We start from the raw sequence: 20,421 nt of genomic DNA, 5'->3' as shown, positions 1-20,421 counted from the left end.
AGCGCCTGCTTGTTGTCTGAATATTACGTGTTCAAACCTTGCTCAGGTAATCAGCTGTTTATATGGCTTGTGTGTTTAGCATATAATGTGGGAGGATTTAGACTTGGCTTCGTGTCTGACCAACACAGATAGGACTTACGGTGCATATAAGGCAGGGAAGGGCTAAGAAGAGGAAGGAATCAACTGTGGCCTTAATTAAGGCCTGGTGTGAATATGGAGAACCACAGAAAACCATCTTTAGGTCTGCCAAAAGTAGGCTCCGAATTCAAGCTGACAGCTACATGACCGTAATCATGCAGCCACTCACTCGGTAAATATTTGGTATGATGTAGGCATGTAAATGATCTGTGGTGACACATTTGGTGTTTACCTGACAATATAAATTAAAACTGATATTGTACATTACTTGCACCATTTCTGCAATTTCTGTACCCAGTCTCCTTTTGACTATGGTTTCCTAAACCTTCTCCCTGGGAACAATGCTGTAGTATTCCACTGTCATTTATATGAATGTCATGAGCAGATTTTTACCATATTCACAATTCTTTCCTATTAATTGCCTCATGCTGAAGACTGGGTCCACCATAGATCTTCCACTTCTGTCATTCCATTCCCCTTCTGACCACCATTTTAAACTCAATTTTCCTTTCAATGCCACCTCGATTCTTTCCTTTTCATCCTTGATTCTTTTCTCTTTATTTTACTTTTAACTTATATTTTACCCCGCAGTCTTTTGAGTTATCTGAAGGTCGTAGACATTTGGTCGCTTTACTTTTGGTGTGTGTAATGTACTATAAGCTATGAATCTCTCCTTATACTGTTAACTGTTTAATAAAGAAGTTATATTTCCCATTGTAGAAATACATGTAGGAGCATTGGGGAGTTCCACTGCTCAGAATTTAGAAATGTTTCAAACCTTCCAGACAGTGCATCTCATCCACTGTCTTAAAATTATGTTCCAACTGAACACCATCATTTGAAGAAGATGTCTTACGTGAATAGTATATTGTAGGTCTATCTGTATGTGCAGTGATTGTTGCACAGTAATGACACATTTTTGCAAATGTCAATATCTATAACAAATTTACAGCAGGAGAGATGAAGGAGACTTATTTCATACTGAGCTGAACATTCTGGTGTTAAATGTTACAAGGTATCAGTTATAGAATTTTAAGATCTGAATTTTTCAGATTTGATTTGTTTTGGATGACTAGAATAAGTACGGTATTAGTTCTTCTGTACATTTTTCTGATCTTATGGTGTTGTGTGTGGTACAATTGCTCCGCAGTACAAAAATATCCCTAAACGTTCAAATGGGACACTTTTCTCTTCTTGAGGTCCTTGTGCTGACATTCTTTTTATCATACTCCACATGTAGAAAGTTTCCCAAAATTGTTAATGAAGTTTTTGTAATGTTAATGATTTTACATTGAACTACCAATTCTTTTTTTTTTTTTTTTTTTTTTGTAGAATCCTTATGTAGTTTTGAAGCTGACTCTCATTCTGAAAAGGCATGAATTGCCATGGAGTGTATGTAATATATTAACTTCTCCACAGGAAAATTACTTACTGGTATCGGAAATAACACATTTGAAAGAAGAATTTAAGTCTGTGTTGACGGAGCCGGGACGAATACAGGTGAACACACTGGAGGTAATGTATTGATTTGATAAGCTCTCTTCTGACAATATGAATTCTATAACTGCTGAACAGATTTTAAAGCACAGAATATTAATTATCTTGGAAAACAGTAACAATTTAGATTGCCAAATTCTTAAAACTTAATTTTTGCATTTTTTTTTCAGGTACCTCAAAAGTCTTTTACTGTATGTCAGCTTGTATTGTTAAGCCCCTCCACTATGTAGTGCATGTTAGCAGGTCTCATCACTTCTTTTCCTACTACTTTAGCCAGTCCGGATGTTGGGTATCAGCTTGGGTATCTTCCTTTTTTGTGTAGTATGAAAGAGTTCCGTGGTACATGTACCAAACCATTTCTTAAAACTGTCAAACAGAGATATTTGTCTTCTGCCAGCTCAATTTCTGCTTTCAGTTTTTGCTTGGAGTGTTAATCATAATGTCACCTATGTGAGTTTCCTTATCGTAATTGATTTATGTGAGCTCAGCTCGACGGTACATTTTCTGGAGTGCTTTATTCCTTTTATCATGCTCCATTCATTCTTTGGTATATCCACATTTTGAAAGCATGGATTCTCTTTTCTGTTACTGCTGTCAGTGTCCAGGGCTCCATGCATGTACTAAGGTGGAGAGGACTTAACTCTACTTGATTCCCTATTTTAGCTTAAGACTTTGATCACTACAGCATAGGAGTTGCTTCATCCTCATTAAGATGGACTTTGCTTTCCCCATTTGATATTTGATTTCAACAGAAAGGTCCCAGTTCTTGCTAAGTTTATACTGAAGATAAACAACATTTTTTAACCTCTTGATCCATTGTTAATCATGAAGACTTTCTTGTGGGCTTATCTGGTATGAAGGTTCTGCCTGGCTGAAGCAGTAAAGGTGTTCTTGGTTCAACTGGAAGGTGGTGGCTTCAATTCCCTGTCAGGAATTCAAAAAAAATTAAGAAATGAGGTTTTTGCTTGCAGAGGTGAACATGGCCCTGAAATACACTCAGCCTACACCAAAAATAAGTATTGAGTAAATTCTGGGGGCAAAGGCCGTGGGGAGTAGAGCCACTCTATCCCGCCTCTTCTCAAGGTTGTGAATTGTGGAAGCCTTTACCCCTTCAAGGCCCATCATGGCCTGTACGGAGATGACTTTTGTATTTCTTATGACCATGTATTTGTCTTCTTGGTGGTGGGGTCAAAGTTGTACACCTTGCTTGCTTCGTAGACTCTCATGATGAGTTCTTGAAGTGTCTGTATGCTGTCTGCAATCAATATTATGTCATTGCTACATGCTATGTTGTTGATATATGGCGGCCAGTGATTCATGAGCTATTAAACTCCTTGACCAGTGTTCTTTCTTCCAAACCTTCTCTGATCTTTATATTCTATTATTCTTTTGTCTTAACTTAGCCAACGTCTGATATCCATCTTTGTACTATATAGTTGTAGTAATAGTGTATATTTAAAAGCCAAAAACTACATTTGGCGACACCAACATGATTGAACAACGGTAACTTGCGTACATAATCAATTACAACAGTTGCATTTATATTCACACATGTCCAATTCAACAGTAAACAACAGAACAAGCACCGGCTTAGAAGTTTTGCGCGTAGTCGTAAAAATACCACAGTTTTGGCATAAAAACATCAGAGTTCAGTTTTTTAAAGTTGAATCCCAGTTTGTGACCTGAAATACAACAAATGAGGTAACCAAATATCATTATATCTTAGGATCTCTTGACAGTGAAATTGCAGCATTTAACCGACTACATAATCAAACCTTTTACGACTACACCGTATACTGATTTGAAAGCACATTTTGATGTCCATAAGTTCATCACCACTGACAGAGGACAACATTTTGATTGCCAGCTGTTCACTCACCTCACAAGAGCTTTGGGAATTCACTACATAAAAACTACTGCCTATCCTCCCGCTTCGAACACTAGCATCGCAATCTAAAGCTGCCTTAAAAACTTGCCTCTCAGATAATTGGATCAACAACTTAGCTACCATCTTAATGGACCTCCATTCATATGCATTTGCAGAATACAGTGTTACTCCAGCAGAAATGACTGTCGGTGTTACAGTCAAACTTCCAGGTGATTTCCTTGATTCACCACCACGACCTGCAACATTCCTTCCTTTTTATTTAATCTGAGGCAGCACATAGCCTCACTGAAGCCAATCAACATTTAACATCACTCCGCAAAATATATCTTCAACCTCACAAAACTTATGGCAACTTCTCGTGTATTCATCAGAAAAGAAATCCTCTCCAACCAATTCACAATGGACCGTATCCTGTAATCAAATGTTCTGAAAATAACTTCACTCATGAAACACCCCATGGTCAACAGACATTCTCAATCAACAGAATTAAACCAGCCTTTCTACTGCATTACGTGGAACCTACACTACCTGAGGCCTCAACGCCAGTGTAACCAGTTCTATGATCAACCCTAGAGATAGTCATCAGTCCAGCAAGTGGATTACATATTCTGGTCGCACCGTGCGTTTCCCAAGTAGATTTTTCAACGTCTTTACTGGTGAGGAAGTAATATGTGGCAGCCAGTGATTCACGAACTATTGAACTCCTTGACTAGTATTTTTTGTTCCATCGTGGACTCTGACCACAACTTGTTGGTCATGAAATGCCATCTGAAGCTGAAGAAATTGAAGAAAGGAAAGACTGCAATAAGATGGGATCTAGACAAGTTGAAAGAAAAGAGTGTGAGGGATTGTTTCAAGGAACATGTTGCAAAAGGACTAAATGAAAAGGTTGAAGGAAACACAATAGAGCAAGAGTGGATAGTCATGAAAAATTGTCAGCAGGGCTGCTGAAGAAATGTTAGGAAGGAAGAAAAGATCAACTAAGAATCAGTGGATAACTCAGGATATACTAGACCTGATTGATGAACGACGAAAATACATGAATGTTAGAAATGAAGAGGGCAGAAAAGAATACAGGTGATTAAAGAATGAAGTGGATAGAAAGTGCAAGGTAGCTAAGGAAGAATGGCTGAAGGAGAAGTGCAAGGATGTTGAAGGTTGTATGGTCCTAGGAAAGGTAGATGCTGCATACAGGAAAATCAAGAAAACGTTTGGAGAAAGGAAATCTAGGTGTATGCATATTAAGAGCTCAGATGGAAAGCAACTTCTAGGGAAAGAAGACAAAGCAGCAAGATGCCAGGAACATATCCAACAGTTATATCAAGGTGAAGATGTAGGTAATTTGGTTCTGGAACAAGAAGAGGCTGTTGATGCTGATGAAATGGGAGACCCAATTTTGAGTTGAGTTTGATAGAGCTGTGAGCGACCTAAACAGGAACAAGGCACCTGGAATTGATGACATTCCTTCTGAATTACTGACTGCCTTAGGAGAAACTAGCATGGCAAGGCTATTCATATTTAGTGTGTAAGATGTATGAGACAGGAGAAGTTCCATCTGATTTTCAGCAGAATGTTGTTATACCTATTCCCTAGAAAGCTGGCGCTGACAGGTGTGAAAACTATTGCACCATTAGTTTAGTATATCATACCTGCAAAATTTTAACACGTATTATTTACAGAAGAATGGAAAAACAAGTTGAAGCCGAGTTGGGAGAAGATCGATTTGGCTTCAGAAGAAATGCAGGAACACGTGAAGCAATCCTGACTTTACGTCTGATCTTAGAGGATCGAATTAAGAAGGACAAGCCCACGTACATGGCATTCGTAGATCTAGAAAACGCATTCGATAATGTTGATTGGACTAAGCTATTTTTGATTCTGAAGGTGATTGGGATCAGATACCGAGAACGAAGAATTATCTACAATCTGTATAAAAGTCAGTCTGCAGTGATAGGAATCGAGGGCTTTGAAAAAGGAGCAGCAATCCAGAAAGGAGTGAGGCAAGGCTGCAGTTTGTCCCCTCTCCTTTTCAATGTTTACATAGAACAGGGAGCAAAGGAAATCAAAGAGGAATTTGGAAAAGGAATCACAATCCATGGAGAGAAAATCAAAACCTTGAGATTTGCCGATGATATTGTTATTTTATCTGAGACTGCCGAAGATCTCGAGAAGCTGCTGAATGGTATGGACGAACCTTGAGTAAGGAGTACAAGATGAAAATAAATAAGTCCAAAACAAAAGTGAAGGTTGTTACAAGTGAACTATGTAGCGTGAGTGGAATGTAATTTTTTTTAAGACTTCATTGGCGAAGTACTATATAATGTTTTATTTATTATGACCTAACCTGTACTGTATAATATGGTAACATAGGCATTTGTAAATAGTAGAATTCTGTTCTATAGTTCCTGGAAAGATCCAGAAAAGTTACATAACTTTTTACAAGGTGTGTTACTTTGTTGGTATGTGTTCTAGAAAATGTGTTCTGTCTGTTCTGGAAAAATACGACTTTCGCGATCATGCGTATTCTAGAATGTTGGTCGAAGTTCGCGATCAAAAGTAAGGTTGTGATTGGTGAGTCTAGGTGGCGATAGGGAACACGTGCACGCTGATTGGCTGCCTCCAAGGCCAGTAATTCCTATATATAGTGAGCGAGGCAGTGTTCGAATGAATTCTGTATCCTGAATTCTGTCGGTCTTGGTTTATCGGTCTGCGAGAAGCCTATCTGGATGACGTCCCCCGGCTTCCGGGATGGCACTCTCCTCGGGTAAGCACTCTTGAATTCCGTTCCTGCTAAAATTTCAGTAATGTTCCGATTTGCTCTTCATACTGGAGTCTGCCCTAACCTCGCCTAGATTCACTAAATTAGTTACTTATGACGCCTTAGTTTTTCAGCTGGACTTACCTGTTCATTTCCGAGGCATTCCCTTTTCTTGTTTCACTAAAATGTGTATATTGTAGTTTAATATTATTTCCCTTGGGGTTTGCCTCTGGTAGTTCTGTATCACATGAGGTACGCTAGACTTTGGATAAGCTGTAAATTGCATTGTACTACTGCATTGGTAACTAGATGTATAGTTGTTTTGAAATTTGAATTTACACTGCTACAAAATAAGCTATGTATACCACTGAACTTATAGCTCGGAATCCGCTATCTAAGCCATGTCCATGCCTTTGGTAGGTTCCCAGCCCTTCCATCTTCCCGTTTTGTCGTTCACTAGTTGGGCCTACTGATAGTTACGTACTTGTTTTGTTGGAGATCCGCGTAATGCTGCCTACTGTTTTTCCGAGTGTGTAGTGTTTTCTTATATTGTGTATTGTACTCTTACCTCCCCCTTTTAACTGTGTTTGTGCCTTGTTTGGTGTTACCCCTGTAGTCTGAGGTAGCATTTTGCATTAAATATTGACAGGAAAACCACAAACATGCCAAATATGAACAAGCATACAATTTGTTTTTGTTTCTTTTAAATTTTTTGATATCTTCTTCAGTAGGCAGTGAATTTGCACATATTATGGAATATTATTTCTTGTGTCTGTCCTAAACCTTGTAAGCCAGTAACCGCACATACCATGAATTCCCTTTTTTTAAGAAAAAAAAAAGGAGGAAACACAATGCCAATCTACAATAATTCTCACATTAGCTTTAAGGAGATATGTTACTCTGAATAAAATCATACAGCAGTCTAAGGGTTTAACCTTAGCATTTAGATATCAGGTATGACATAGCCATACATTACCAGACAAATAAGGGTGGGTGTACATGATTAATCATGCAAAGTAGTGCATTTCTCTCAAAAAATCTATCTGATGATGTAATAATGTACATCTCAACTTTTCTCATACGCAACATTATTTTTAAAAAATTATAAAACGAACAGGTAAGTCCAGCTGAAAAACTAAGGCGTCATAAGTAACTAATTTGGTGAATCTAGGCGAGGTTAGGGCAGACTCCTGTATGAAGAGCAAATCGGAACATTACTGAAATTTTAGCAGGAACGGAATTCAAGAGTGCTTACCCGAGGAGAGTGCCATTCCGGAAGCCGAGGGACGTCATCCAGATAGGCTTCTCGCAGACCGATAAACCAAGACCGACAGAAGTCAGGATACAGAATTCATTCGAACACTGCCTCGCTCACTATATATAGGAATTACTGGCCTTGGAGGCAGCCAATCAGCGTGCACGTGTTCCCTATTGCCACCTAGACTCACCAATCACAACCTTACTTTCGATCGCGAACTTCGACTAACATTCTAGAATACGCATGATCGCAAAAGTCGTATTTTTCCAGAATAGACAGAACACATTTTCTAGAACACATACCAACAAAGTAACACACCTTGTAAAAAGTTATGTAACTTTTCTGGATCTTTCCAGGAACTATAGAACAGAATTCTACTATTTACAAATGCCTATGTTACCATACTATACAGTACAGGGTAGGTCATAATAAATAAAACATTATATAGTACTTCGCCAATAAAGTCTTAAAAAAATTACATTCCACTCACGCTACATAGTTCACTTGTAACAAGGTGTGCAGTCGAACAAAGGCAGGTGATGCAGGAAATATGAAATTAGGAAATGAAGTCTTAAAGTAAGTAGATGAATATTGTTACTTGGGTAGTAAAATAACTAACGATGGTAGAAGTAAGGAGGACATAAAATGCAGATTAGCACAAGCAAGGAAGAGCTTTCTTAAAGAAATTTGCTCACTACAAACATTGATATAGGAATTAGAAAGATGTTTTTGAAGACTTTCGTGTGGTGCGTGGCCTTGTATGTAAGTGAAACATGGACGATAACTAGCTCAGAAAGAAAGAGAATAGAAGCTTTTGAAATGTGGTGTTACAGAAGAATGCTGAAGGTGAGATGGATAGATCGAATCACAAATGAAGAGGTACTGAATCGAATTGGCAAGACGAGATCGATTTGGCTAAATTTGACAAGAAGAAGAGATAGAATGATAGGACACATCTCGAGACACCCAGGACTTGTTCAATTGGTTTTCAAAAGAAATGTAGAGGGTAAGAACTGTAGGGGTAGACCAATACTTTAAAGGTATGGTCAAATGTTCCACCTTTACAATTCTAAAACATACCTGCCGACTTTCCCGATTTAGGCGGGAGACTCCCGATTTTCGACAGTTTTTCCCGCCTCCCGATTATTCTATCTTTTCTCCCGATTTTAGCTTATTTTTTGGTGAACATCAAACATTTGTTTTCAATTCCCGCCATTTCAGCTTTTTTTACGCCAGTGGCCGGAAGTCCTTGCTCATTGGCCGCTTTCAAACGAAATATCGAAGTTTATTAATGCGAGAAATGTACGCGAATGTGCGATGTTTATTGAAACCTGTATATCGCGACGTGTATATCCATTGTCAATCTCTCGTTCTCGCGTGCTATGTTTGTGTTCGTCCACGTCAGTCTAGTCGATTCCATCCTCTTTGGTCGATTCTAGAGACTAGTCGCTTTCTTAGTAATTTAGTGACAATTTCATTGATAATGACTAGTGACTTTTCTAGAGATTTTAGGAGCCATTTGGAGACAATTGACTAATTTTAATTTGTGTATGTTCAGTCCACAGCCCTAAGGCTGGTTGGATCCTCAACAGCTCCACCATCAGCTGTCATAAATGGCCTAGGCATCACTGAAGAGGCGTACTAGGGAAATGAGGAGTGAGGTAGTTTCCTGTTGCTTTCCTCACCGAGCCAGGAATTGCAATTACAGATCAGTCTGCCAAGCCCACTGAAATGCATGCACCAACTGACCCTATGAGCAACATTTTCACACCATTCATAGCAGGGACTGGCTGCGTAAGGAAAGGCATTACTAGCATCGCTCATACCTCAGTCACTTCCGTATTGTCAAAGCCAAGGATAAGACAGAGACAGATCAATGAAAGTAACAAAATTGCTCTAGCCTATACCAGAGAACGTAGTGCACTGTAAACACTAGGTCCTACCAGAAGAGGCATTATCTCAGTATAAATAAAATGTTTTGTCTGTACATTGCTCAGAATTTAAAAGGAATGATATTTCCATACCGGTCGTAGCCATAGTAACAAGGGGAAATACAAGTTTTAATTTTCCATAATTTCTGTCTGTCTGTCTTCATTCATTACATCCCTGACCCGGTCAATGACTGGAAAACAGGTTGTAGGTTTTCATTTTTCTGTCTGTCTGTCTATGTATGTACGTACGCAGGCTCATCATGAGAAAACGGCTGAATTTCCTATCATTTATAACTTATACATTTTTACCGTACCGGCTGTGATAACAGTTATTCATGAATTTGGATTGTTTTTTCTTTTGCTAAGTCCATATCAGTGCCGAGGGGTATGAGAAAATGGGTGAACAGAATTTTATGTAAAGTCAGGGAATAAGGAACTACAGTCTATGCTATAAATAATTTTATTCACTCTGTTCGAAATGGTAGTTTAGGGGAAGGTGCCAAAAATTTAATTTTTAATTACCTATCTTAGTGGTCATATTGAAAGTACTACATAACAAGAGTTACAGAGAATGCAATTTCCTATTCAGTTTTGCAAGAGACAATTCTCATGATTGATTCGTATTGAAACTGACTTAAGCAAATTGTCACAAATAATTTATTCTATTATCACCACCTATTCAATACAAGCCACATGCTACTTGGATGAAATCTACATAATGCTATATACACTTCTCAGGGACATTTTTTGCCCCTTGTTAAGGGCATCATCAACCTTTCAGGTAACCTTAAGTTCAAATGTCTGAAATATTATCTATTCATACATGGATTAATGTGTAACATACTTTTCATTGTAATCCATGTATGAATAGATAATGTTTCAGACATTTGACGTTAAGGTTACCTAGAGGCTGATGATGCCGTTAACAAGGGGTGAAACATGTCCCTGAGAAGTGTATATAGTATTATGTAGATTTCATCCACGTAGCATGTGGCTTGTATTGAAAAGGTGGTAATAATAGAATAAATTATTTGTGAAAATTTGCTTATTCAGTTTTACCGTTCTGACTACAATAATATTGGTGGTGATGGTGATTAAATTTTGAAGATTATAAGAATGAGGAAAGTCATGAAGGAACAATCGCTTGAATAATAACACAAGAGGGAGTCATGAAAGAAAGGACTACGCACTTTACATTAAATGCTCTAATATTACAGATTCGGAAGAAAACTAAATGTGAAGGCCTCCAATATAGAAAGCTCATAAAATTGATTAACAATAACATTACATTGACCATTGTTTGTAGTGATCTGCTTTGTGTATTCTGCTGCCATTTATCTACGATATCTACTGCTGCGTTTCAAGTATAACAGCCTGCCTGAATATTGGCGGGAAGAAGCTGGGGAGTGGGGAGTTAGATCTCTCTCTTCTTTAGCATGCCATTCTTCTGGTTCATAAATTTTCTGATACTACTGGTACGTAACACACTGGATCATCATAGTATTCCAGCTATTCGATCCCTACTCTGAGGTAGTGATTTGAATGAGCAGTGTGCACACTTAAACAGAATAATTGCACAGGAGTGTTCGCAGCTGTCTGCAGCCTGGTCATTCTAGCTCTGAAACTTTGAACTGTTAGATTGACACCGTAGTACTTTTCCCTAAAAGTGAGAAAATGTGCTGTTTTCATTTTATCGAATATTTCATATGAAAGTATTCATACTGGCGTCGTTGTAATGGCATGTTGACTTCAGTTGGGAAAACTATAAGGACAGTCTTTCTGAGAATTCCGTAGCGAAGCACGGATACATGAGCTAGTTATCTGATCCAAATTGCATTGCGCTTCGCATAATTGCGTGGGCACTTGATGCAATATATTAATCCATGCATTTGCTAAGTAATGGCATCTATGTGCATGACTGATTCACACATGTGGAGCATGAGTTCATACCATTTTCAGTAGGTTTATCAGAGACCGATCATCCCACTCACGTACTTCCTGTGAGGGAATAGAGATGTGTAATTTTTAGCCTCATAGCCTCGTATAGCAACAGTCGGGCTTTGAGACGATAAGTGTTACAAATATATCGTAGTATTGTGTTGCGCAAGACATGTAGAATAAGCAATTTTGACCAATTGTATCTCCTGATTTCTCCTGATTTTTCCTGATTTTCAAATCAAATTCTCCTGATTTTCGTTTTTGTAAAGTTGGCAGGTATGCCAAAAGTTTTATTATTTAATTATTTAAATAACATTTTTTAAAATATAACAGAACATGTTTCATCTGTCTTGTAGACATCAGCTGAAAAGTTTTTAAGAGCAAGCACAAAGGACAAGGACAAAAAACAACACATTAAAATAATTTGGATTGCTGAATACGTCAGTTAAAGTAGTGAAGAATATGCTGGAATGTTATGAGCATAACACTTGAATACTGTTAAAAGTGAAATTAAGAAATTGTATTCATGAGATGATACAATAAAATTAAAGACTTTCTTCTCTTGATGGTGCTGGATTGACATACATTATTCCGATGTGTCGGTAAAAACTTGATAATAAGGAGCACAATGTTTGGTTTATTTAGCTTTATTCTACTGGAACTAAACATTATGCTCCTTATTATCAAGTTTTTACCGACACATCAGAATAATGTATGCCAATCCAGCACCATCAAGAGAAGAAGGTCTTTAATTGTTTTGTATCATCTCGTGTGTTCAATTTTTTCATTTCTCTTTTAACAGTCTTCAAGTGTTATTGCTCAGAACATTCAAGCACATTCTTCACAATTTTATCTGATGCATTCGGCTTTCCAAATTATTTTAATGTGTTGTTTTTTGTCCTTGTCCTTTGTGCTTGATCTTAAAAACTTTTCGGCTGATAATGTCTATAAGATAGATGAAACATGTTCAGTTATATTTTTAAAAAATGTTATTTAGATAAATAATAAAACATTTAGTATTGTAAAGGTAGAACATTTGACCATACCTTTAAAGTATATGTACGACAATACGGACTTTATAATGAAATTCATTTTATGCAAGGGTTAGACCAAGGTATGAATATGACAAGCAGATTAGAGCAGATGTAGGATGCAGTAGTTATGTAGAAATGAAAAGGTTAGCACAGTATAGGGTGGTATGGAGAGCTGCATCAATACAGTCTATGGACTGATGACTCAAACAACAAAAACATTTTTTCAGAGTTTTATATTCTATTAATCTTTTGTTCTAACTTCGCCAGCATTTGGTATTGATTTTTGTATTATATAGTTTTAGTTATAAATATATATAATACAAGTTTTGTCTGTACATTGCTCAGAATTTAAAAAGGATGGTATATTTATATCGGTCATGTCTGTAGTAACAAGGAAATGCACTTGTTAATTTTTGTAATTTCAGTGTGTGTGTATGTATGTATGTATGTATGTATGTATGTACACTAATCACGAGAAATCGGCTGAAGAGAATTTAATGAAAATCGGTATGTAAAGTCTGGGAGAAAGTCGCTGCAATCTAGACATGAATAATCTTACTCACACTGAGAGAAATGATAGTTTAGGGCAAGGCCTAAAATTTAATTCTCATACATTTATATTATTAGTGGTCCTATCTCAATGAAAATCGGTATGCAAGGTCGGAGAATAAGTCACTACAATCTAGGCCATAAGTAATCCTTTTCACGCTGAGAGAAGTGGTAGTTTAGGGAGGGCCTCAAATTTAATTTTGAAATATTTGTGTTATAAATGAAGTTATACCGTCTTACTATTAACGGTGTATAACTTTTATACAAGGTTTATACACCGTTTATGTGATATTCGTTACTAATAAACCGTGTATAAGCCTCCTATGTATACGCATATTATAACTATACACAGTCCTACTAATAAACTGTGTTTACCAAGCTTATACACCTCTTCAGCACAAAACGTTACTAATAAACAACATACAGGCTCTATCGTGTATAAGATTGTTATAAGCAGTAATGTTAATGCATGGCAATTGTTATACGCCAGTTATACAATTGCGGGACGTAGTTTAAGAAGTGTATAAGACAATCCATTGCATTTAACAGTATTTCCGTGCACTCACATGAATACCATTGGTGGTATAATTTGACGACCTGTGTTAATTACGAGTTCAGTGACTGAAGTGGATTGAAATACTGAACATTTGTGATGATTTAGCGCATGATATTTTAGATATCGAAGTGATCGCCTGTTTAAGTTATGCACAACAGGCAAGGAGAGTGAAGGTTTTTTAAAGAACGTGGTGGTCCCTTTTTATTAAGTGACCAGGACTTCAACCAGAAGTACAGGTTCAGCAAGAATTATGTACGTAGAATAGTAGATATTGTGCAAAACGACATCATACGGGACCCAAGGGTCAGATCCATATCTTGTGAACTGCAGGTTCTAATAGCTCTTCGGAAGTGGGCACGAAATGAGGTACGTGTGGTAATGTGTAATATAATGTTATTATTGTAAAACCTAATTTAAGATCAAAATGGTAATTACCCTTTCTGTGCGATAGGTTCAAGATGATTCTGCGGACATTCATGGGGTCAGTCAACAGTCCTTAACCAACATTTGTTGCCGTGTAGCTACAGCGTTAGCTCAATGGTCCGAACATTTCATTGCAATGCCAATGACAATTCCTGAGCAAGGAAAAGTGATTGCACGATTTACAGAAATCTGTGGCTTCAGAAATGTCATTGGAGCCACTGACTGTACCCACAACAAAATTTTAAAAAGTCCCTGGAGAGACAGCACAGTACTACATCAATAGAAAAGCATATTATTCTCTTGACGTGCAAGTAGTATGCGATCCATCCTTATGCATAAGGGATATTGTTGCAAGCTGGAGAGGGAGTACTCATGACAGCCTAATTTTCAGGGAAAGTTGCATTAAGCAACAGTTTGAAAATGGGGAATTTAAAGGACGTTTGCTAGGGGATTTGGAGTACGCATGCACACCGTCTCTCTTCACTCCTGTTTTGAACGCATCTTCTGCAAAAGAAGAAAGCTATAACACAGCCCATATACGTACCAGAAATACTGTGGAGAGGTGTTTTGGTGTATGGAAACAAAGATTTCGGTGTTCATTAAGAGGATTCACCACTAGTTAGGAGAACACAAAAACTTACCTTGTTGCCCTAACCGTCTTACATAATATAGCCATCAATATGGGTGAAGAGAATATAGCAGATCAAACTTTGCCTCCCAAAGCAGAAGAAGAAGATATCGTAATTTTTGTTGAACGTCCCAATTTGCATGGTCGAGCTGCCAGAACTTTTTTTCATCAATAGTTACTTCTGGGGTGACGAAAAATGAAGAGCAGATATTATGTGACTAGGCCTAGAGACAATGTTCTTTAAAAAATTCATCTTAATTTATATTTATTACTTTACTTTACTTTACTTTACTTTACTTTACTTTGCCGATGAAACAACTACTAATGTAATATTGATGAATATGTAATCACATGCTTCACTGCTTTCTGAGGAGGCGGTCTTTCTTAAATTTCAATTTCCATGTTAGGGGCCCTTGTCCTTTCTGTACTGTCTCTATTATTCACAATTCTGTCAATAATCCCACAGAAATTTGCTATTAACATCACGTTGGTTGTCACCTCTTTCACACCCGACGTCACAAATATTTATTACAAGTTGTCCATTTCATGACCGTATCGATGTTTAATCAAGAAGTATAAATAACCACCTAATTGATACTTTATTAATGCCTCAGGCAAAATTGAATAAAATTAAAACTTACAGGACATGTTTCGACCACTTAGTGGTCCTCTTCAGCTGTATAAATAAAGAACTGAAAATAAAAACATTGACAATAAGCACAAATAAATGTTCTTTGGAGACTCCTTTGATAAAAATGGAGGTCATCAGAATAGGTCATCTTGCCTCTCGTTCTTGTTTGGAAAAGATGTTTATTCTGCGCTGTCTAGAGGGTCTGTCTTTGAGCGCGACCTGGTGAAGTAACGATGTGATACAGTTTGACAATTCATGGAAAGCTCTGGAGAGAAGGGAAGTAGAGTTTTATCGCCATCTAAAATAACATGTGAGGGAGGAGGGAGATTGGGCTGTGCTTCTGCGATGTCGTGTTTGATTATATCTCTTGTTCGTCTAGTCTGTTTCATGTCTACCCATTCTAAGTATTTGCTAATATTCTCATATAAGATGTTTTTATGCTCGTTGTTTTCGTTGAGATTCTCTTCACCGTTTTCCAATTTATTAAGAACGATGTGGATGTTTTCCAGGTTGTTCATAAGATTACCTTTATTAATCATACAGATAATTTGAAGGTCCTGTTTTATATTGGTGAATTTGTGGTTGGACTCTTTCATATGGGGTCCCATGGCAGAGAATCGTTTGTATCTTTCAGCATTGACGTGTTCTTGATATCTAATTGAGAAGTTCCTTCCAGATTGTCCCACGTAAGTTTTTTTACATTGAGCACAAGTCAGCTTATAAATACCCGATTCCTGGAATTCGTCATCTTTAAGTTTATTAGCTTTATTATGACTAAGGAATCTATGTTTCGTGTTGTTGTTTGTAGAGAAGGCTACCTTGGTATTGTGTTTCTTGAATAAGATTTACGAAATCACCAACTTATTCAAGAAACACAATACCAAGGTAGCCTTCTCTACAAACAACAACACGAAACATTGATTCTTTAGTCGTAATAAAGCTAATAAACTTAAAGATGACGAATTCCAGGAATCGGGTATTTATAAGCTGACTTGTGCTCAATGTAAAAAAACTTACGTGGGACAATCTGGAAGGAACTTCTCAATTAGATATCAAGAACACGTCAATGCTGAAAGATACAAACGATTCTCTGCCATGGGATCCCATATGAAAGAGTCCAACCACAAATTCACCAATATAAACCAGGACCTTCAAATTATCTGTATGATTAATAAAGGTAATCTTATGAACAACCTGGAAAACATCCCCATCGTCTTGATAAATTGGAAAACGGTGAAGAGAATCTCAACGAAAACAACGAGCATAAAAACATCTTATATGAGAATATTAGCAAATACTTAGAATGGGTAGACATGAAACAGACTAGACGAACAAGAGATATAATCAAACACGACATCGCAGAAGCACAGCCCAATCTCCCTCCTCCCTCACATGTTATTTTAGATGGCGATAAAACTCTACTTCCCTTCTCTCCAGAGCTTTCCATGAATTGTCAAACTGTATCACATCGTTACTTCACCAGGTCGCGCTCAAAGACCGACTCTCTAGACAGCGCAGAATAAACATCTTTTCCAAACAAGAACGAGAGGCAAGATGACCTATTCTGATGACCTCCATTTTTATCAAAGAAGTCTCCAAAGAACATTTATTTGTGCTTATTGTCAATGTTTTTATTTTCAGTTCTTTATTTATACAGCTGAAGAGGACCACTAAGTGGTCGAAACATGTCCTGTAAGTTTTAATTTTATTCAATTTTGCCTGAGGCATTAATAAAGTATCGATTAGGTGGTTATTTATACTTACTTCTTGTCACAAATATTTGTCGATTGCCAGTTGTTTATCACATCGTCTTGCCACGACGTTTTCAATATGCAAAGTTTAATCATCCTACGACACGGCTTTCTGAAAGGTTTTGCTGTGTAATAATGTGTTACTGCTTAATAGACTTTTGAAATTGCGAGTGTATTATACATTATCTGCCTTTGTTGAAAGTTTTCAATGCCAGTCTGCATCACCATAAGACCTATCTGTGTCGGTGCAATGTAAAAAAGCAACTAGCAAAAAAAAAAAAAATGCCAATTTGAAAAAACACAGAAATTTGTGTTGTAGCACTTGCTGTGCTACATAACATTGCTATTGACATGGGTGAAGACCTTGATTACGAACCTATCATTATTCCAGAAGAACGTATTGTAGCCAGAGCTCCCAGTGTGCGAGGTAATGCTGTCAGAGCATCTTTTATTAATGACTGATTTTCAAAAAAAACTGTAAGGAATCAGCAGTTTTAAATTACCGATGTTTTATTTAGGCTTATTCATTATTTCTTTTAACATAATAAATTTACAATTTTTTTTTAACAAGGCACTTTTTTTAAAAGGAGAATTTCCATTTTTACAGAATGTTCTTTTTGTTTCTGGTCTCCTTCCTCCAAATTCTTCATTCGCATTTGGTGCTCCTTCATCCTCATTTCATTCTCCTGCTCCAAATTTATTTTCAACAAGTGCTTTTCTTCCTGTAGCTTCATGAGAACAGCTAATCATCCCTCTGCTATCTTTTTAATGGACAGCTTGTAATCTTCACTTTCCTGGAATGTAAAGTAGGTTATGATTAACATAATTCCTTGGTTCAATTGAAGTACAACATAGAAAAGGCAAGGAAGGGTGAATAAGATGAATAGATCATCATGGAAACAAGGATTAACACTAGAACGGTGGAGAATCTAACATTACAAGTTATAAATCTCGTTATAAAACTGTATTGGATTTCAGAATAAGAAGCTATTATATTAATAAAACCACCTTTCCAATACACAATAGTCCTTTATATTTAGGATAAAACCATTTAATTACAAGTAGGACATGATTTGCTCAATCTTAGTGAGCATCATCAGCTATGGGTAACATAATGCATGGTGGGTCAGGGCCCTGATCCTGGTATATATAACCAAAAAACGTCTAGTATACATTGATAAAATACAAATTTTAACAATTGAAAAATAATCAATAAGATTATATTATGTCTATTAAAACAAATATTGATCATTAAAATTGCTTAAAATGTAAGTGGAATGGATGACATGAAATGTTGCTATATTATGTAGTGATTAAATGTTCATATAAATCAATGACCATAAGAATCTTCACTCAATTGCATTAGACCGTTTATGATTACAAACAGTTATTCACATAAGGGTGAGCTCTTGTAATGAACTATGATGTGGTTTTTTAAAATAAACATGATGAGGAATGCTAAAACCACATATCTTGGTTGAAAAACGAACTGCACTGATAATAGAACGTCATCTAGATCGGCGTAAATAACCTTATGGGACTTCGTCACATTGTAGGAGATGTTCAAACAACGCGAGGAAGTCCCATAAGGTTATTTACGCTGATCCAGACGACGTTCTATTAGTGCAGTTCGTTTTTCAACCAAGATATGTGATTTTAGTATTCCTCATCATGTTTATTTTAAAAAACATCATCATAGTTCATTACAAGAGCTCACCCTTATGTGAATAACTGTTTGTAATCATAAACGGTCTAATGCAATTGAGTGAAGATTCTTATGGTCATTGATTTATATGAACATTTAATCACTACATAATATAGTAACATTTCATGTCATCCATTCCACTTACATTTTAAGCAATTTTAATGATCAATATTTGTTTTAATATACATAATGTAATCTTATTGATTATTCTTAAATTGTAAAAATTCGTATTTTATCAATGTATATTAGACGTTTTTTCATTATATATACCAGGATCAGGGTCCTGACCCACCATGCATTATGTTATCTATAGCTGATGATGCTCACTAAGATTGAGCAAATCATGTCCTACTTGTAATTAAATGGTTTTATCCTAAATATAAAGGACTATTGTGTATTGGAAAGGTGATTAATAACTTCTTATTCTGAAATCCAATACGGTTTTATAATGAGATTTATAACTTGTAATGTTACCGCCAACCAGGCAAACTCGAAGAATAAATTTCTTAATCTCAAGGTGAAGGTCAATAACATATCTAGGGACATCACATTTCTAAAAGAATGTTTAAAGAATAATCTAATTCCAAAATTCTTAAGAAGCTCACAAAGGAAAAACATTTTTTCTTCCGGTTTCCTGAATACTCAAAAGAAAATAAATGATATTTGGTTGAAAAATGAAATATTACATTATGAAAAAGTCATTTTTGAATGTATAGCTCTATAATGCGCATTTAGAGATTTCTTCGAGTATGCCTCCTTTAGAATGGGACTCCTATTCTAAATTTGTTAATGAGAAAGTGTCAGCTGCAATGAGCAGTAAGCAATTAGTTTTGGAGGAAAAACTAAAATTTCTCAAGGATTCAAAAACAAAGTCCGTCAATTCTCATAGAATGAATAATTCACATATGCCCCAGTTAAACAACACTCCCTCCACTGTGAATCTATCTGATACCACATTCACTAGCAGCAAAATGGACCTCTTGAATAAAGGCATGAAATTTAACTGGCCCAACCCCAATAAGTCTGATGACCTCATTACCAGTATTGGCGAGGCTGAATCTAGTATTTTAAAACTCCCTATCGAACATCAAAATGACGTGAAATATGAAGTAAAGAAGAACCTCCCCTCTTTAGTTAAAGAAATGAAATCCAAGTCAATATCAAACTTTAACAAACAGATAACCACAATGAAGAGTAAAATCAAAAATAACAATATCATAGTCACAAAAGCGGACAAAGGTCCCACAAAGGTACTAATGAATAAAGAAGAATACATTAGCAAAACCGAAGATTTATTTTCCACTGAAACTTATAATATAGTGGAAAAAGACCCCACATTAAAAATCCAATGAGATCTTTAGAGCCTGTTAAAAAATCTTCTTTTCTTTTACAAGAGTACGAACAACAGACACTTACCATAATGAACCCTAAGTTATCCACAGCCGGAGCTCTACCAAAAATACATAAACAAGGGATACCAATGCGCCCCATTATAAATTGTAGAAATAGTCCCACATATAACGTTTCAAAATTTTTGCATCGTTCCGTATACAAGCATTAATAAAGCCTACATAAAGAATTGTGTCGACTTCTGCAACAAATTGTCCACATTCAAGCTAACAGATAATCATGTTATGGTATCATATATAACTAACATGAATTCGAACATACCCGTAAATGACACAATTAACATTGTAAAATCTAACCTTATGAAACATAACAGTCTAAGCAGATAC

The 20,421-nt window shown here is 36.5% G+C and overlaps 1 protein-coding gene across 4 annotated transcripts in view; it reads left to right on the top strand.

The window, feature by feature from the left end:
• LOC136884677 (zinc finger protein OZF) overlaps positions 1-20,421 on the top strand; it is a 92,468-nt gene that overhangs the window by 40,781 nt on the left and 31,266 nt on the right. For all 4 annotated transcript variants that reach the window (XM_067156942.2, XM_067156943.2, XM_067156941.2 and 1 more), the window contains one exon: positions 1,558-1,653. In XM_067156942.2, coding sequence (XP_067013043.2) covers positions 1,558-1,653 — 96 coding nt within the window. The remainder of the gene's footprint in view (positions 1-1,557; positions 1,654-20,421) is intronic.

This window comes from Anabrus simplex, chromosome 13, assembly GCF_040414725.1.
Source record: "Anabrus simplex isolate iqAnaSimp1 chromosome 13, ASM4041472v1, whole genome shotgun sequence".
Classification (NCBI taxonomy): Eukaryota; Metazoa; Arthropoda; class Insecta; order Orthoptera; family Tettigoniidae; genus Anabrus; species Anabrus simplex.
Note: the sequence above shows the minus strand (reverse complement) of the source record. Positions and strands in the feature narration are given on the sequence as shown.